General features: G+C 47.4%; 4 protein-coding genes across 4 annotated transcripts; all 4 read left to right on the top strand.

Annotated features, from left to right (window-relative positions):
- The first annotated feature begins 291 nt into the window (after positions 1 to 291).
- GGS22DRAFT_85188 (Ion transport protein-domain-containing protein) lies at positions 292 to 7,134 on the top strand. Its single transcript, XM_047968272.1, has 4 exons — positions 292 to 4,517; positions 4,578 to 6,334; positions 6,387 to 6,476; positions 6,531 to 7,134. The coding sequence occupies exons 1-4, from the start codon at positions 519 to 521 to the stop codon at positions 7,039 to 7,041; spliced, it is 6,357 nt and encodes a 2,118-aa protein (XP_047814214.1). The 5' UTR covers positions 292 to 518; the 3' UTR covers positions 7,042 to 7,134.
- A 698-nt stretch (positions 7,135 to 7,832) lies between these two features.
- On the top strand, positions 7,833 to 10,148 carry GGS22DRAFT_175121 (uncharacterized protein). Its single transcript, XM_047963203.1, has 3 exons — positions 7,833 to 8,341; positions 8,403 to 8,601; positions 8,654 to 10,148. The coding sequence occupies exon 3, from the start codon at positions 9,342 to 9,344 to the stop codon at positions 9,630 to 9,632; it is 291 nt and encodes a 96-aa protein (XP_047814213.1). The 5' UTR covers positions 7,833 to 8,341; positions 8,403 to 8,601; positions 8,654 to 9,341; the 3' UTR covers positions 9,633 to 10,148.
- Positions 10,149 to 10,348: 200 nt separating this feature from the next.
- On the top strand, positions 10,349 to 12,719 carry GGS22DRAFT_175119 (uncharacterized protein). The gene is made up of 4 exons (XM_047963202.1): positions 10,349 to 10,726; positions 10,799 to 10,851; positions 10,914 to 11,913; positions 11,969 to 12,719. The coding sequence occupies exons 1-4, from the start codon at positions 10,514 to 10,516 to the stop codon at positions 12,428 to 12,430; spliced, it is 1,728 nt and encodes a 575-aa protein (XP_047814212.1). The 5' UTR covers positions 10,349 to 10,513; the 3' UTR covers positions 12,431 to 12,719.
- A 247-nt stretch (positions 12,720 to 12,966) lies between these two features.
- Positions 12,967 to 15,062, top strand: GGS22DRAFT_193306 (uncharacterized protein; the record flags this gene model as incomplete). Its single annotated transcript, XM_047965370.1, has 2 exons — positions 12,967 to 13,642; positions 14,785 to 15,062. 2 exons carry the CDS (start codon positions 12,967 to 12,969, stop codon positions 15,060 to 15,062), a joined length of 954 nt encoding a protein of 317 aa, XP_047814211.1.
- Between the last annotated feature and the right edge of the window lie 473 nt (positions 15,063 to 15,535).

Genomic DNA, 15,535 nt, shown 5'->3' with positions numbered 1-15,535 from the left:
GTTGGGACCTTCCCATTATCATATAACCGTCTCTCGGTTTTTTTTTTCTTTTCTTCTCCTGTAACAACAATAACAATTATCACCACGACGAAGTTGAACGTGTGAACGGGTAGGCAAAGTTTAAGAGTGGGATCATTTACCGTCTATCAATTGCCTGTCTTTTTTTTTCCTTCCCAATCTGCCACCTTGCGACGACCCACGCGTCCCGATTAATGTGTTTCATACTTGCCTTTCCTTGTCTCTCGTTTGAATCTGACTTCATACCTCATTAACAAATCTTGGCTACCCCCAGGCTCACCGGGTTTCTCGACTACGATACAACATTCGAAACGAACTACCTATCCGTATTCTTAACCTACCTTTAACCCTATGTGATGCCATTTGATATCGCCGTAGTAACTATCTCGCCAGTGCGCTTGCCTGCGTATTGCGCTAGGCAATTACTTCTATCTTATCCTATTCGTATACATTCGTACATCTAATTAATAAATTGTCATCTGGATGACACCGATTTCACAATGACAAGGTCTGCCGCCTCGCCGAGGCAGTCGCAGCAGAGCCCTACCGCGCCTTCTTCCCAATCAATTCCTTTACAAGATCTCGCGAGGCAACAGCATCGAAATAACGATGCTCAATCATCCCAGTCGCAAGCTGGTGACCCGAGAGGCTCACCTGCGAATAGCAATCCCCTAGGGCTCTCTATGTACTGGGAAGGTTATCAACCTCATAATCACCACGATGAGCCAGAATTGAGTCCTTCTTCGCCTATAGATGCTGCCGCTTTGCAGTTTGCTCTTCCTCCGGGCATTACTCCCCCACCCCCCGCGATGCCTCGAGCCGCATCCTCATCAACGACTCCGAATCCATATGCCGCCCCGGAGACGCCGTATTACGACGAGACCGTTCATGTTGATTACTTCGAGTCGGATAGCTCGCCGTTGACGTCTGCTGCGCAGCCTATTTCCGGCGCCCTAGCCACCCCACAAGGCGAATCACAACCGAGAGATAGTTTTCAGACCGTGTCGGACTTGGATAACTCTCGCCCGCGTGAACGATCCGCGCAGATGCTAGGATTTGATTTGGAAACCGGGAACGATCTAGGCAAACATCGAAGTTATGGCAATTCTCTTACGCCAAGCGATAACCGGTCTTCGCGGATTCCAGGAACAGCTGGTGATGCTCTATACAGAGCTGGGTCAATTGTTAGGGCCATGTCCCAGCGAGTCGTTAATATTAGTGGCGAAGGGGAAACGTTCGAACAACAGCAGCAGAGACGGCAGAGGTCAAGATCGCCAAGTGCTGATGGACGAATGTCCGGTCGAGCATCGCCAAGCCACGTTTCTGCTCAGTTCGGTATTGACACATCATATCCTTCTCAACTTTACAATTCGCAAACCGAGAAAAAGGGTGATACCGAGTGGAATGTACCGGTATCCCCCTTGTCTCCCCGACGGGGACCGATGCCCAATCCCTTGAAGGGCCGTTCGCTTGGTATATTCGGACCTAATAATATTATCAGGAGGAAATTGTGCGATGTGCTGGTCAATCCATATATGGAGCCGCTCCTGCTCTTGTTAATTGTACTTCAAGCCATTTTACTCGCCGTGGAGGCTGCGAATAATGTTTATATTCCTGGAAACGAGCGACCCGCCCTCTGGGATCCGTCTTCGGGGATAAATTGGGCACTGCTCATTCTTTTTATAATATTTACGCTTGAGACTGGCGCCAGGATTATTGTATCTGGCTTCATACTAAATGCTGCAGAATATAGCACCATTGATAGGAAGAAGGGGATTCGAGCTGCAATATCTGATCAATATAACGCCGTCTTCAGACCCCAGCGTCAAAAATCGGTGAAAGCTTCGAAGGAGCAAGCCTACGGACCTTCCACCTTTGCCCGATCCTTCACCATGATGCATGGCAGCATGCCGGAGACGATCGAAGAGCAGCAAAGGATGCAATTAGCGCGGCGAGCCTTCTTGAGGCACGGGTTCAACAGACTAGATTTCATCGCAGTCGTATCCTTCTGGATCGCATTTGTTCTGAGCATAACTGGCATTGAGATGGATAAGCATCTGTTCATCTTTCGAATGCTTAGTTGTCTTCGAATCGTGCGATTACTTGCCCTTACGAATGGAACAGCGATCATATTGCGAAGTTTGAAGAAAGCGGCCCCGTTACTTGTACGGGTTTCCTTTCTTATCGGGTTCTTCTGGCTCTTGTTTGCAATCATCGGCGTACAGAGTTTCAAAGCAAGTTTAAGCCGACAATGTGTTTGGCTAGATCCCACGCAGCCTACCAATCTCTCTGCAGGGTATACGAACGATATGGCCTTCTGTGGCGGTTATCTTGACGAAAATGGCACAGCGAGGCCCTGGCTTAAGATGACGTTTCCCGACTCAGACACTCTGGTGGATCTCTGGAGCCCGTCGACAAAACCGAAGGGCTACATTTGTCCAAGAAATTCTATTTGCCTTGAACAATCAAGCCCATTCAACAAAACTGTTAATTTCGACAATATCATCAACTCGTTAGAGCTAGTCTTCGTCATCATGAGCGCTAACACATGGTCCGATCTCATGTATTACACCACCTATTCGGAATTTCTCCCGGCAGCTCTCTTCTTCGCCGCTGGTATCATGATCATGATGTTGTGGTTGACAAATTTGTTAATCGCCGTTATCACTTCCTCTTTCCAGGTCATCCGGGAGGAAAGCAAGGCTAGCGCTTTCACGGCGGACGAGGACTATCAAGTTCCCGGTGGACAAGACGAGCGACTACGGAGAATCTCAACTCTCCAGAAAATATACGACAAAACCTGGGTTTTCTGGGTCCTACTAATCGCATACGATCTTTTTGCTCAGGCTTGGCGAAGTGCGACGATGACAGATGTACGAGCAAGGTTCATTACCGTTAATAGTGTTGTAGTTACGATACTACTAGACATTGAGATCGTCATCCGATTTACTGCCAGCTGGAGGTCCTTTCATAAGAGTACCCGGAACTTATTCGACCTTTTCCTAGCGGTAGCAAACACAGTGATAATTTTCCCGCCGATTTTTAACAGCGGCCAGATATACGCATGGTTAACGATATTCCAAATTCTACGATCGTATCGTGTGGTCCTAGCCATACCGATCACGAGAAAGCTGATCGTGTTAGTTCTCGGAAATGCTACTGGTATTGCAAACCTTATCGTCTTTGTGTTCTTAATCACGTTCATCATGGCTATTTTTGCGGTCCAACTTTTCCGAGGGGAAATCCCCTTGTACGATGATGGGGGTGAGCTTGTTAGGATTTCATTTTATAACATTTTCAACTCGTTTCTCGGCATGTATCAGATTCTGTCGAGTGAGAATTGGACGAGCATACTCTATGATGTGACGTCGTATACCACTATTCGCCACACGTCCTGGTATGGCGCGATGTTCCTTATCGGCTGGTTCATCCTCGCGTTCTTCATTCTTGTCAATATGTTCATTGCTGTCATCCAAGAAAACTTCGACGTATCAGAAGATGAGAAACGGTTAGAGCAAGTCAAGGCATTCTTGCAACGCAAGGAGTTGGGTAGCAATTCGAACACCAACATCACTCTTTCAGACATCTTCTCTTTTGGGAAGTCTAAAACGAGAGATCCGCTGGACTACGGGCCGGCAACGATGGAGATGCTGTTGAAGGATGCCGTTGTCCGAGAATTTCTTGACGATACGCTAGACCCCTTACATCAAGAATCTACCAATAGCCCCTCGCCCCGAGAAGGAGCTGTCCGGCCTGGCTTTTGGTCGTCCGTGTGGACCAAAGTCAGGGCCTTGTTCACCAGCCGCGATCCGAATCCGTTCTACTCCAATATACGTTTCAATGGCCCTAACGACGCTCTTGATCCTCGACAAATGGCTCGCCAGGCCGTGTCTGCTACTGCAGAACGTCGCAAAGCTCAACGGGAATATCTTGCCCGCCACCCCACATATAATAACTCGCTTTTCATCTTCACTCCTAGAAACCCCATTCGACGTCTTTGCCAGCGGCTTGTCGGGCCGGGAAGAGGCAATGAAAGGTTCGACGGCGTAGAACCAAATAAGATTGCTTGGTATACCTTTACGGTATTCATCTATGGGGCCATCATCGCCATGGTAATTCTAGCTTGTATTACGACTCCGTTGTATCAGAAGGAATATCTTGAAGAGCACCAAAACGAAAACCGATTCAAGAGTTGGTTTGTCTGGGTTGACCTCGGCTTCGCAATACTCTTTACGGTCGAGGCTGGTATCAAGATCATTGCTGATGGCTGGTTTTTTACACCTAATGCCTATTATAGAAGTTCTTGGGGTATTATCGATGGCGTAGTGCTCATCACGCTGTGGATCAATGTCCTGACCCTTCTTGCCAGCGACGGGGCTGTCTCTAGAATAATTGGCGCATTCAAAGCTCTGAGGGCTCTTCGTCTACTCAACATCAGCAACAGTGCGAGAGACACTTTCCATTCCCTAATAATAGTGGCCGGATGGAAGATCATCAGTGTAAGCTCACTTCTTGCTGGTCGTCGACGTACTTGGATAAACACTAACTTATTATTATAGGCTGCGCTAGTCTCGTTGTCTCTGTTGATTCCATTTGCCATATATGCAGTGACCTTGTTTTCAGGACAGCTTGTACAATGCAACGACGATAATGTGAACTTTCTAAGCGACTGTTTCGGCGAATTTAATAGCACACCGTCTAACCCGGACTGGCTATTACTAGCGCCTCGTGTCGCGGACAATCAATACTTCAAATTCGATGACTTCGCCTCCTCCCTCTTCATCCTCTTTCAGATCGTCTCGCAAGAAGGGTGGGTTGATGTATCATTCGCCGTGCAAGCCATTACCGGCCACGGGAATCAACCCCAAGCCATGGCGGCACAAGGCAATGCTATGTTCTTCGTAGTGTTCAACCTACTCGGCACAGTATTCGTGTTGACTCTATTCATCTCTGTTTTCATGCGAAATTATACCGAACAGACTGGTGTTGCTTTTTTGACGGCGGAGCAGAGATCGTGGCTTGAATTGCGCAAACTTCTACGGCAGATTTCTCCGTCCAGAAGCTCTTACAACGACTCCAAGAACAAATGGAAAATATGGTGCCATAAGCGAGCAATCGAAAAACGGGGCAAATGGTACACAACGATTACCGCCATGCTCGTCTTACACCTAATTTTATTGATGCTTGAGTATTATCCCGAGCCGACCTCGTGGTCTCTTGTGAGGGATGGCATCTTCTTAATATTCACGTTGATCTATATCGCGAATATTGTCATTCGTGTTGTCGGCCTTGGCTGGAAACGATTCAGGCGGAGTTCTTGGGACGTTTTCTCCTTGGTGTCCGTCTTCGGTGCCTTGGCGACTTCCGTCCTACAACTCGTCAAGCTGGAAAATCAGACATTCGTTCAGCTTCACAAGTACTTCCTCGTCAGCATTGTCCTCCTTCTCATTCCTAGAAATGACGCCCTCGATCAGCTCTTCAAGACAGCGGCAGCGAGTCTTACAACAATCGTCAACTTACTTGCCACTTGGCTAGTGTTCTTCCTCGTGTTTGCGATAGCGTTGACACAAACATTCAGCTTAACTCGGTTTGGAGAAAGCGAAGCAGTCAACGTCAACTTTAGAACGGTACCTAATGCCCTCATTCTCCTCTTCCGCATGAGTGTAGGTGAAGGTTGGAATCAAATCATGGAAGATTACGCGAATATCGAACCGCCGCTCTGCGTCGATGATGATGACTTCTTTAACAGCGACTGCGGTAGTACTAATTGGGCTAGATGCCTGTTTATCGCGTGGAACCTCATCAGCATGTATATCTTCGTCAATCTTTTCATCTCGCTCATCTACGAAAGTTTCAGTTATGTGTACCAACGCTCGAGTGGAATGGCACACATCGACCGAGACGAGATACGGAGGTTCAAAGAAGCTTGGCGCAGCGTTGATCCTGCTGGTTCTGGCTTCATCAGCAAAGAAGCCTTTCCAAGGCTATTAGGAGAGCTATCCGGCATCTTCGAAATGCGAATATACAATTCGGAGGACTCTGTCCGTCAAATTCTGGACGACATTCGAAACGACGAGGCACCCATGAGGCATTCATCAATCGCTACCGCAAGTAATCTTGGTGGGGTGGACGTGCGGAGATTAAACCAAAGGCTCGACCAGATCGACGTCCGGAAAGTACAAGAGCGGCGCCGCCGATTCAACATCTTCTACGAGGAGGTGATGGTTTCCGCAGACCCCGTTCAAGGGATCTCTTTCACGACAGTGCTCATGATTATGGCGCATTACAAGATCATCAGCGACAGTAAGAGTTTAAGGTAAGCAGATACCATGCCAGCTTCAATTAAGTATTAGTTAACATGATTCTAGGCTTGAAGAATTCTTGCGGCGCCGTGCGCGTCTTCAACGAGTTGAGGAAGAAGTTCGTCGAAGGGTTGTTGTTGGTTTCTTCGACACTGTGTAAGTCTTGCTTCTCAAGGGCACATTCATTTCTTTTCGCTAATATAAGAATAGTTATTGGTCTCGGAAATTCAAGAGGCATATAGAGAAGAAGCGATCCGCACGGATGACAGCAATTCCTCAACTTGACGTGCCCGACATCTTCGTGGATGATGAGGATGATCGTAAACGGCCAGCGCAGCAGCGGACAACTATGGCTGCACCGCCGGGTAGCACTACATCATCCGATTTCCTTGCTGTGTCTGATGCCGCACGACCTCAACACAGAAGCTGGGCTTCCGGCACGGACATATCGACGTATGACGCGTCCCAGACGCACCCCCTAAGCCTACCGCGGGCAAGCCCGTCCATGCCTGGACCTCGCTCACATGCTTCGGCCTTCAGCTTCGAGCTGCAAGACTCCCGGCCAAATTCGGGCGAGAATAGCAGGCGCGGCAGTTCGGTAAGCCCTGCCCAGGTCAGAGAATTGCTCGACGATTCTGTCTGGGTTGAAAGCATTCGGCGAAGCGCAACAATACGACAATCAAAATCGGCCGGCCGATCTGACTGGAGTGGAGCTCGGTAAGGCCACGGATGGTTGTTACAACGACTACATTCAGCCCCGTCATGAAATAATACAGATCAAGGAGGGGCTTGATGACAATTATGGTACCCCAGTAACCTACAGAGGTACATGTCAAAAGATTCAGGGTGGGCTCAGGATGCATCTAAAGGGGTTTCTACACGAAGAGGAGCATGACTTGGATGAGGTTAACAGGCGTTTTTTTGGCATGTAACGGTTTGCATCGGACGGGACTGTCGTCTATACCACGAATTAGCGAATTTTGTTTTATACCATGTATTCACATCAATTTTAGAGAGGGCATTAGTTGGATGCCGATGTTCCGAAGCATTAGACAGACAGAGATACCAATAGCACATCGCGGGTGCTAACCTTTTATATGTATTTATCAAGAGTTCTGAGTCTAGGGGAAGGGGGGAAGTCAAAAAGAATAATAACATAAGAACGTAAAATTAAGTTAGGACCGTTCGTTTAAGTGCGGCGGTGCCAAGGAGTTCAATGGTACCTAGTAATATGTTGCCTACCACCTTCCTAGGTACTCAGTACCTAGTACTCGAAGCATTCAAGATAGAAGATTCAAGCCACAACCCGCTAGGATTGCTTAAAATGCCAAGAGCGATAAAGCTTAAGTAATATTGGCGTGCCACAATGCAATATCCATGACTCGGGGTACAATGGCTGAAGGTGCGGGTCCGAGCTCCTTCAAACGTTATGCAACCGGTACTAGGTACTGTAGGTACCTACAGCCAATACAACATGAATCAAATCCTGCCAATTTCAACAACTTCCCAACATTCGAACATTATTGTCAGTTCTCTTCTTCTAGCATACTCTGACACGGTATACTCCCAAGGCCGATACTTACCGCATATGTATCCCCTCACTTAATTATGAGAGAAGAAGAAATTGAAGGGAAAAAAAGTAACCAAATTATCACGCCTAATATTATTTTGTTTCGAACTATTACTAGGTACCTACCTACGTAGGTCCTAGGTATCGCGCAGTCGCGTCGGAGATTCCAGAATATTTCTATTTACGGAATCATGCCCTACATACATACATATGTAAGAACCCACGCAGCCCACGCTCTCGGCATAATTATCTGTGGCACGCATATCATGTATGTAGGCTGTATGCGTGTGCGATGATGAATGATGTCTCTGATGGATCGACGATATCATGCCTGTCATGAAACGTCCTGAATCATAGACCAAGCCATTTACGGCAACCCCTAATCCTAGCCGTCGATCACACACCCGAGAAGAGAAGTGTTCCCGTTTTACATAGTAAATGAGTAAATGTTGTAAGTTGTAACCCCAAGGCTGCAACACGTACTCCACGGCTACCATACTTAGCAACCCTAGTTCAAACAACGAGACCGGCGATGGTGCGATATTCTATTGCTGTCGGCAGGGCTACGAGACAGCAAAACTGCCATCGTGAGAAGCAAGCCCAGAACCAGATTGGTGGCGAGTTGTTTCACTACCATCGACCACGAGCGAGAACATACATATTTCTCACATCCCTAGGTACCTAGTAGGTACTGTACTACCTGATTACTAGGTAAGTATGTATGTCTTATCTTTTCTTTTTCTCCTATTGACCGGCAGACCAGATGGGATATGTAGTGCAGTAGTGCGTACTATTATCGTTTCCTACATTCAAGATTTCATAACGCTGTCCCTGTCGCATAAACACGAGCCTCGGATCTTCAGCCCCTGGAGCAGAGAGCAGGAGCTCCGGGGATCTGTGTGCTTTAACGAAGTAACATCGCTTGCTGTTCGTTCGAATTTCGAAGTTCGAACCCCATGACGAAGTGGATCATATGTTTATCAACTCCCTGCATGCCTCTCTACTATGCAGCGTATCGTGCACTGTCCCACCCCCATCTTCACAGCCCTCCGTTCAAGGTTAGAAGATCGTGTAGGGGTCATCGGGATCTCATAGTACTTAAAACTGGCCGAGCCACATACCGTCTACGAGGTTTTTCTCTCCAGACTCTTCTCTCAGTGTCCGTCTCTTCGACCACTCCTCAATAGGACCTCGTCGCCTCACAAGTATTAGCTGCTTGTTTTCTGTTCTATTCATAACCTCGCCGGAATAGACCGTCCTATCTTTTAATCGAAACCAGCTTCGAGCCATTCATTCGCACCTTACCTTCTTCAAATTTACGGGCTGAGCCTCTTTTTTTCACAAGCTTCTTTAATCAACTAGGCTTTCTCAACCCCAGAGCTATCAGCTATCAGAATACTCGAGCTCAACTAGGACGGCTTCAATTCAGAATTATTCAGCCACAAGCAAAAATGCAGTCGCGATTCCAGACCATCCGATCGCGATTTTCGCCTAGCGTTCTGCGCACATCATTCCGCCGCTCATCCTCGGCCTCGACCACCTCGACGAGTTCCTACCATTCATGCAGCTCGACCTCCTCGTCACCAGTAAGCACGATCAACGCCGTGTTGTTTAGGCAGCCATCAATTGCCGATCTGGAAGAGGAGAAGAGATGCTCCGGCCCTGAGTTAAGCGTACTCGAACCCAGGCCTATCGTATACTGGGGCGGTGTCGAAGAGCGGATGGGATCCTTGAATTTCTAAATTCAAGCCTGCGGCGACCATCTCCATCTTAGCCACCGAAGTTGAGTTTGCTCGATCAACATTGGTGTAGACGGAATGGTACCCGAGCCTTATTTTCGACCTATTTTTTTCTTCTTCTTCTCAAGAACCTAGATGGCTTTGGCTTTGCGCCTAATTTTATTCGAAATTTGGGTGCCCCCTGGAGGAGATCCGCTTATGACTTAGAGGTCACGACATGACGGTACGGGATTTATTGACTGAGGATATGTAATTCCTCTCCCGATAATGGGACACGAACATAACTTGAGACTCACAAACGGCTGAGATACGGGGTTTGGAAGGAACAGGGCTAATGGCGCTCGGTGAGGGTTATTCGGGATTAGAGCGCGTGTGCTCTGTAACTGATTTTTCAGGTAGAGATTTCCCAGATATTTCAGAGCGATCAAAATGAGAGAAGGCTTGTTCTTCGGACATGCTAGTTTGCCAAATCAATTGTTCATATTAAGAAACTCTGTCCGGTCGTGGTGTTTGTACTAGGTATGTATGTATGTACGTATGTACATACCTAGGTAACTACAGTGTATTACGGTTTCTATTACGGTACATTGTAATGTCCATTTTCAGATGGTCAATTACTTCATGCGTATGGTGCGGGTGTCGGACTTCGGGGGGAAGGTACTAATCAGTGTGGAAAAAAGCTCCGGCGACCGGCTCTTGCCCCAGTCTCTTCCGATCGAATTTCCACTAATAAAGTAACAACAGTATCGCGATATTCTCTAATGGCATAACACAATTCAAAATCTCGGTCTGAGTCATTCATTAACCAATCATTCTCTTACCTGAATGAATGAAAGCATGCAATTAGTTTACTTAAGGTTAAGAGTATAGACGATGTCTAATCTATGTTCCTAGTAGTTTCATGGGCCAGTCAGTCTCTTATAATGGACAGCGAGAGTGAAGATAGTTTCGAACTTTCCAGTAACTCTGGTAACTCCAGCAATGCAGGAGACGGTAGTGGCGTCTCTATCATTGATCTTACTCGGTCACAAGCCCTAAATTTATATGTTAGCCATGCATTTTCAACTTGGAACGCTCGTGGTTACGAGTTTGCCACGGTATGTCCCCCAAATATGTCTCCTCAGTGGAAGTTCAAATATCTGTTAGCTCATCACATTATGGATAACAAGATTCTCTTCACCGCATCGGCATATCCGGATACCCTCGTAGCAGCTGCTCTTCGGCAAGCCTCACCCCTATGTTCAACCCTCTCGAGGACTGCTATTAATCTAAGCCCGCACCTAGCATGATCATAGTATATTTTGCCATGATCTTACTTTCTGGTTCTGTCGGACGATGGGTTCAACATTCGCCTAATAGACTTCGTACTCTGCTTTCGACCATCATCTGCAACCGGGGCTCCGTCATCGTTGGCTCGTTTTTCTGGATCCTGATATTGAGCCAGGAAGACCTCGTTGGGCGTGAGGCTACCTTCGTATTGCCCAAGAATGCGCTGCTCAAAGGCCTTGGATTCACCGTCGCCGTAACATTTGGTATTATCGAGCGCTTAAGCGCTTCCGGTAATCTTATATCGATGGAGCGAGATTGGGTAGTCACCGTGGCCGCCCCGGCCGGCAGACCATACGACCTGACGCATCTAAATGCAGTCATGCGGCGGATCGATCTTGTATGCAAATTGATTTCCCCCATCTTAATCGCAGCTGTCATTTCAGTCCTTGGATCGATCCGCTTGGGCGTTGTATTCACTGGCCTAACAAGCCTACTGTGCATCCCAATCGAAGTCTTCTCTGCTAAGAGGGTTTGGAATAGTAGCCCCTTGCTGCAAGCACCACGTGCGATGCCCCCATCCGAACCCCCGCTAACTCAAACAACACCGACGCCATGGCTAGCTAAGACCCGGCAGTATACTCATGGTTTTGAATTATATTTTAGTACGACGGTCTGGATCCCGTCAGTTGCCTTAGCACTTCTACACTTTAACATGTTGACATGGCGCGCAACCTTCATCACATATTTGATCAATGCAGGGTACTCCCTCAACATCATCACCCTGGCTCGGGCTCTCGGCTCCTTGTTTGAGATTACTAGCACAGTCATTACGCCGCGCGGTATTGTGTACATGGGAAAGGCACATCATCACGCCAACTCGTCGTCGATGGATGAACGCGACGAAGCGGAAGTTGGCTTAATCGGCAGTGATCATGGAGGAAATCGTGACGTCGAAACAATAATTGGACTGCAGCGTCTTGGCCTTTGGGGTATGAGCTGGCAGCTCGTAAATACGGTAAACAGCTCCATTCAACAAGCCATCCTTGCGGCGGAGTATTAACGCAACATAGTTCCCTGTAGTTCTTTCATTGTGGATGATCTCATCGCAAAGTGACCCAAGTGAAGGCCTATCTACATTTGCTCGAGGAATTACCGGAATCGCCTCTAAGCAAACTTCGCCTAACGTGGGTTGGAGCATAGTCTTGTTCTCATTCCTGGCCTTTTCGAGGCTTGGGGTATGGATCTTCGACCTTACAACCCAGCAACTGACACAGACGCTTGTGGCACAACATCAACGCTCGAGTTTTGCTGGAACAGAAAACTCAGTGGTGAACATTTTTGAACTGCTCGGTGCCAGTGCTGCTATCGCCTTCCCTCGCACCGAGCAGTACAGGTGGCTTGCGCTGGCGAGCCTTATGACGGTGATTGTAAGCTGGATAATGTATGCTTTCTGGGTGCGTCGAGAAAGGGGCCACTTGGTTCACTGGGAGAAACTAGCTCAGGGGTTTTGTTCCAGTGGAAGGAACTGGTAACGGCTACGTCTAGTGTAAAGAAGAAATATCCATATTCTACTAAGTGAGATAGGGGGCAAAATTTCGGATGGAACGCGCGTTCCGTGAGTGTTGGATATTTTCAAGTGGTCATCAGAAGAGATGAAAATTCATATGACAGTGTAAACCGTCACGGAGCTATCGCTGGTTTAATACTAGGTACTTACTCGAGATCGAAATCGCACATTATCGAGTAATTCCACGCAGAAAACATGAAACTGTTTTCTATCTCATGATATATTTCTGCCGAAAACCGACTTTATTGCCCCTGGAACTTTTCTTCTTTTCTTCTTCATCACTTATTTAAAAACATATCTAAATTTTCATCACATCGTGTTCGAATACTGGATTTAAAATATCCTGCATTTAGCAAAGACCAACCAGCAGGTACGGATTATCTTCCCAGATCTTAATTTTCAATTTTCGATATTAACGAATTCCTTGCAGCCAAGTACTTCATATAAATAATCCCCTCTGCAGTCTCGACTGAGGGGTATATTTCATTGCCAACACTCAGTATGTCGAAGCTTCCAACAATATCTTCTCCAGAGAAGACTCCATCCCCCGAGGGTCAGAGCCCATCGCATGAGCCTTCGCACGACTCTCCTTCTAGTAGATATAGAGAAGAAGGAGAAGAAGACCCCAACACGGGGTTGTACCCAAGCCAAGATCTTTCAGATCATTTTGTCGACTTCTCAGTCGAGCCGTTATCCATCATCTCTCTACCCCCGAAAACCAAAAGTGCGTCAGGAGATTTGTCTAGTGTCAGGCAAAATCTGCCTCCTTTGCCTCCCATACCTCTCCTCGCGTTGACACCCTACCAACCCACACACGATATGTCGTGCCATTTTGTCTACGGGCACAACGACAAGGGACAGAAGCAGGTGTCCCTACCAGAACCAAACGGTATGACTATAGAGGTCAAAGGATACTTAGACCTGGATAAAGATGAGGTATACAAGGAGTGGCTTGGGACAGGTAAGGAAGATAACGGGTGGTCTATAATCGACAAATCGGTTGAGGCAGTCGGTGGGAGTGAGGTCCTAGGAAGGTCATATAGAGAGGACATTGAGCTCGAACCGGTTAACGGGGCTATTGCTGAGCAGCCCGAACCCAAGCGACTAAGGGTACACCCACTATTCACAGCCCGTTATGGAGACGACCCGAATTGGGGCTCAATGGCCGAGTCAGGCGGTGTGTAGTAAATCATATACTCGTTATTGGGTGCCCAGGTACTGTACTCGCTGCTTATAAATGGAACGAAAGCTAACCTCGTCACATATATTATGTCATTTACCAATATGTCGTTTATTAACTGTGAAATTGCAATATGTATGGTCCTAGTGAGGTTGGCGAATACCAGAAGCTAGGGGGGGAATTATAGGAGCTACATGTACCTTAAACTAGAGACTTACCTCGGTATACAAACCCGATACAAACCATACAAAGAGCTAAAGAGTTCTCTAAGACGCTATCAATCTATAAAATATTGTTAGACCGGTGTTGTGTAAAATATAGCAACGCATGATGGCAAACAAGTCCAACATTACAAAACGATATGTTGATGGATGTATCAGGAGCACCTGATATACATCTGCTAGTGACAATGCTTCTGTCTGGGGTGCCACAATATACATGATCCTGGACTATTCACTGCCTACCTACGTATCAGTGACACTTTCAAAGTATCCCTAGGTACCTATGTATGCGAGGCCTTATACCCATGATACGTGTTGCTGGATAGGTAACGACATGATGAAGCAGAAATCCATCACATATTTAACAAATGATTGCTTTAATGCTTGGCGAGTTATAGGGATTTACATATATCCAAGGACAAGGTGCGAGTGAATATGAGATGTGGTAGTAACTCTCCTGAATAAGGGACCAGGCCAATAAAGCTTCATCCGTACTTATTCACTCATGACTACCTACTTATGTATCATATGGATGTTATCATTGCTTCAACTTAGCAAACCTAACTCCCCCGCCCCCCATTTCATTCCATCTCTTCTCTCCCCCCCCAACACAAGCAACGAGCTTTTTACTGCAAGTCTTGAGTACCCCAACCGTCGTCCCCCTCCTGACACTTTCATACACATCACTGAATCCTCCCACCTCATCGTATAGCATCTACGTGTAAGAGGATGCCAAAACCCATATGTTCGATTTCGATCCCACGAACTTTGCCTCCTCCTTGCTACGTTTTCCCAACAGCAAGCAAGCAGTTGCTAATTTCCAACAACCAAATCCAAAAAATATCATCATAATCGTCACCATAACCATCCTCTACAGTACGACAACTGAATCCCAGTAAATTCAAACCATGCCCCCAGAAGGCGAACCCGCCGCTAGGACTGGCACCGGTGCTGGTGCTGCTGTCGCAGCAGCCGCCGCAGCCCTTGCTACCGCCAACGAAGCTGCCGACACCACGCCTCAGCCGAAGCACAAGTCCACCCGCAGCCACGATCCCGAAGCCCGCATCCCTTTCTTGGCGTGGTTCCTAGTCGGGGGTACGGGCCGGCCACCCAAGAAGCGGAACTTCATGCGCATGGCTAGGGAACGCAACGAGGCCGGCAGGAAAGCCAAGGCCAAATCCGCGCCGCGGAAGTAGGCCCCGCCTCAGGGCAGTAAGTGCCTTGCAGACTGAGAGGAGCAGTGGAGTTCGGTGGACGGCGCCGACCTGTTGAACAGGGCTCTTAGACAGAGGAAGAAGTAGGTGGTCAGATATGAGGGAGGGATGAAAGTGTGGATGTGAATATGTCGTTGGGCGGCTGTTGTTGAATATATTCACATTCGGTTTGATATAAGAAATTTGGGTGGGTGAATGAGGTAAGCTAGAATGAAGCGACAAGACGATACTCCTATAGCATATTGAGTAGCGATAACAGTTCGTTGACACCTTTGTCTACTATCAGTATTTAGTGCAAGCACGGGAAGCTTCGATGAACACTAGTTCATAGCTCATACTGTGATAAATCAACACTTAGATACATACCGATGTTTACCGTCCCGGAACTTAAACCAAATATTCAAGCCACGAAAGTTGGCTCAAGACTCGTTGTAATATTAATGATCAACTTCGGA

This window comes from Annulohypoxylon maeteangense (genome assembly GCF_022496945.1).
Source record: "Annulohypoxylon maeteangense strain CBS 123835 unplaced genomic scaffold GGS22scaffold_27, whole genome shotgun sequence".
NCBI classification, from domain to species: Eukaryota; Fungi; Ascomycota; class Sordariomycetes; order Xylariales; family Hypoxylaceae; genus Annulohypoxylon; species Annulohypoxylon maeteangense.
Note: the sequence above shows the minus strand (reverse complement) of the source record. Positions and strands in the feature narration are given on the sequence as shown.

Coding starts and splice junctions, on each gene's coding strand:
- GGS22DRAFT_85188 (XM_047968272.1), top strand. CDS start 519: ATGACAAGGTCTGCCGCCTCGCCGAGGCAGTCGCAGCAGAGCCCTACC. Junction 6,335..6,386: donor AGCGACAGTAAGAGTTTAAG/GTAAGCAGATAC, acceptor ACATGATTCTAG/GCTTGAAGAATTCTTGCGGC. Junction 6,477..6,530: donor GTTGGTTTCTTCGACACTGT/GTAAGTCTTGCT, acceptor ATATAAGAATAG/TTATTGGTCTCGGAAATTCA.
- GGS22DRAFT_175121 (XM_047963203.1), top strand. CDS start 9,342: ATGCAGTCGCGATTCCAGACCATCCGATCGCGATTTTCGCCTAGCGTT.
- GGS22DRAFT_175119 (XM_047963202.1), top strand. CDS start 10,514: ATGTTCCTAGTAGTTTCATGGGCCAGTCAGTCTCTTATAATGGACAGC. Junction 10,727..10,798: donor GTGGTTACGAGTTTGCCACG/GTATGTCCCCCA, acceptor ATGGATAACAAG/ATTCTCTTCACCGCATCGGC. Junction 10,852..10,913: donor CTCGTAGCAGCTGCTCTTCG/GCAAGCCTCACC, acceptor GCCCGCACCTAG/CATGATCATAGTATATTTTG.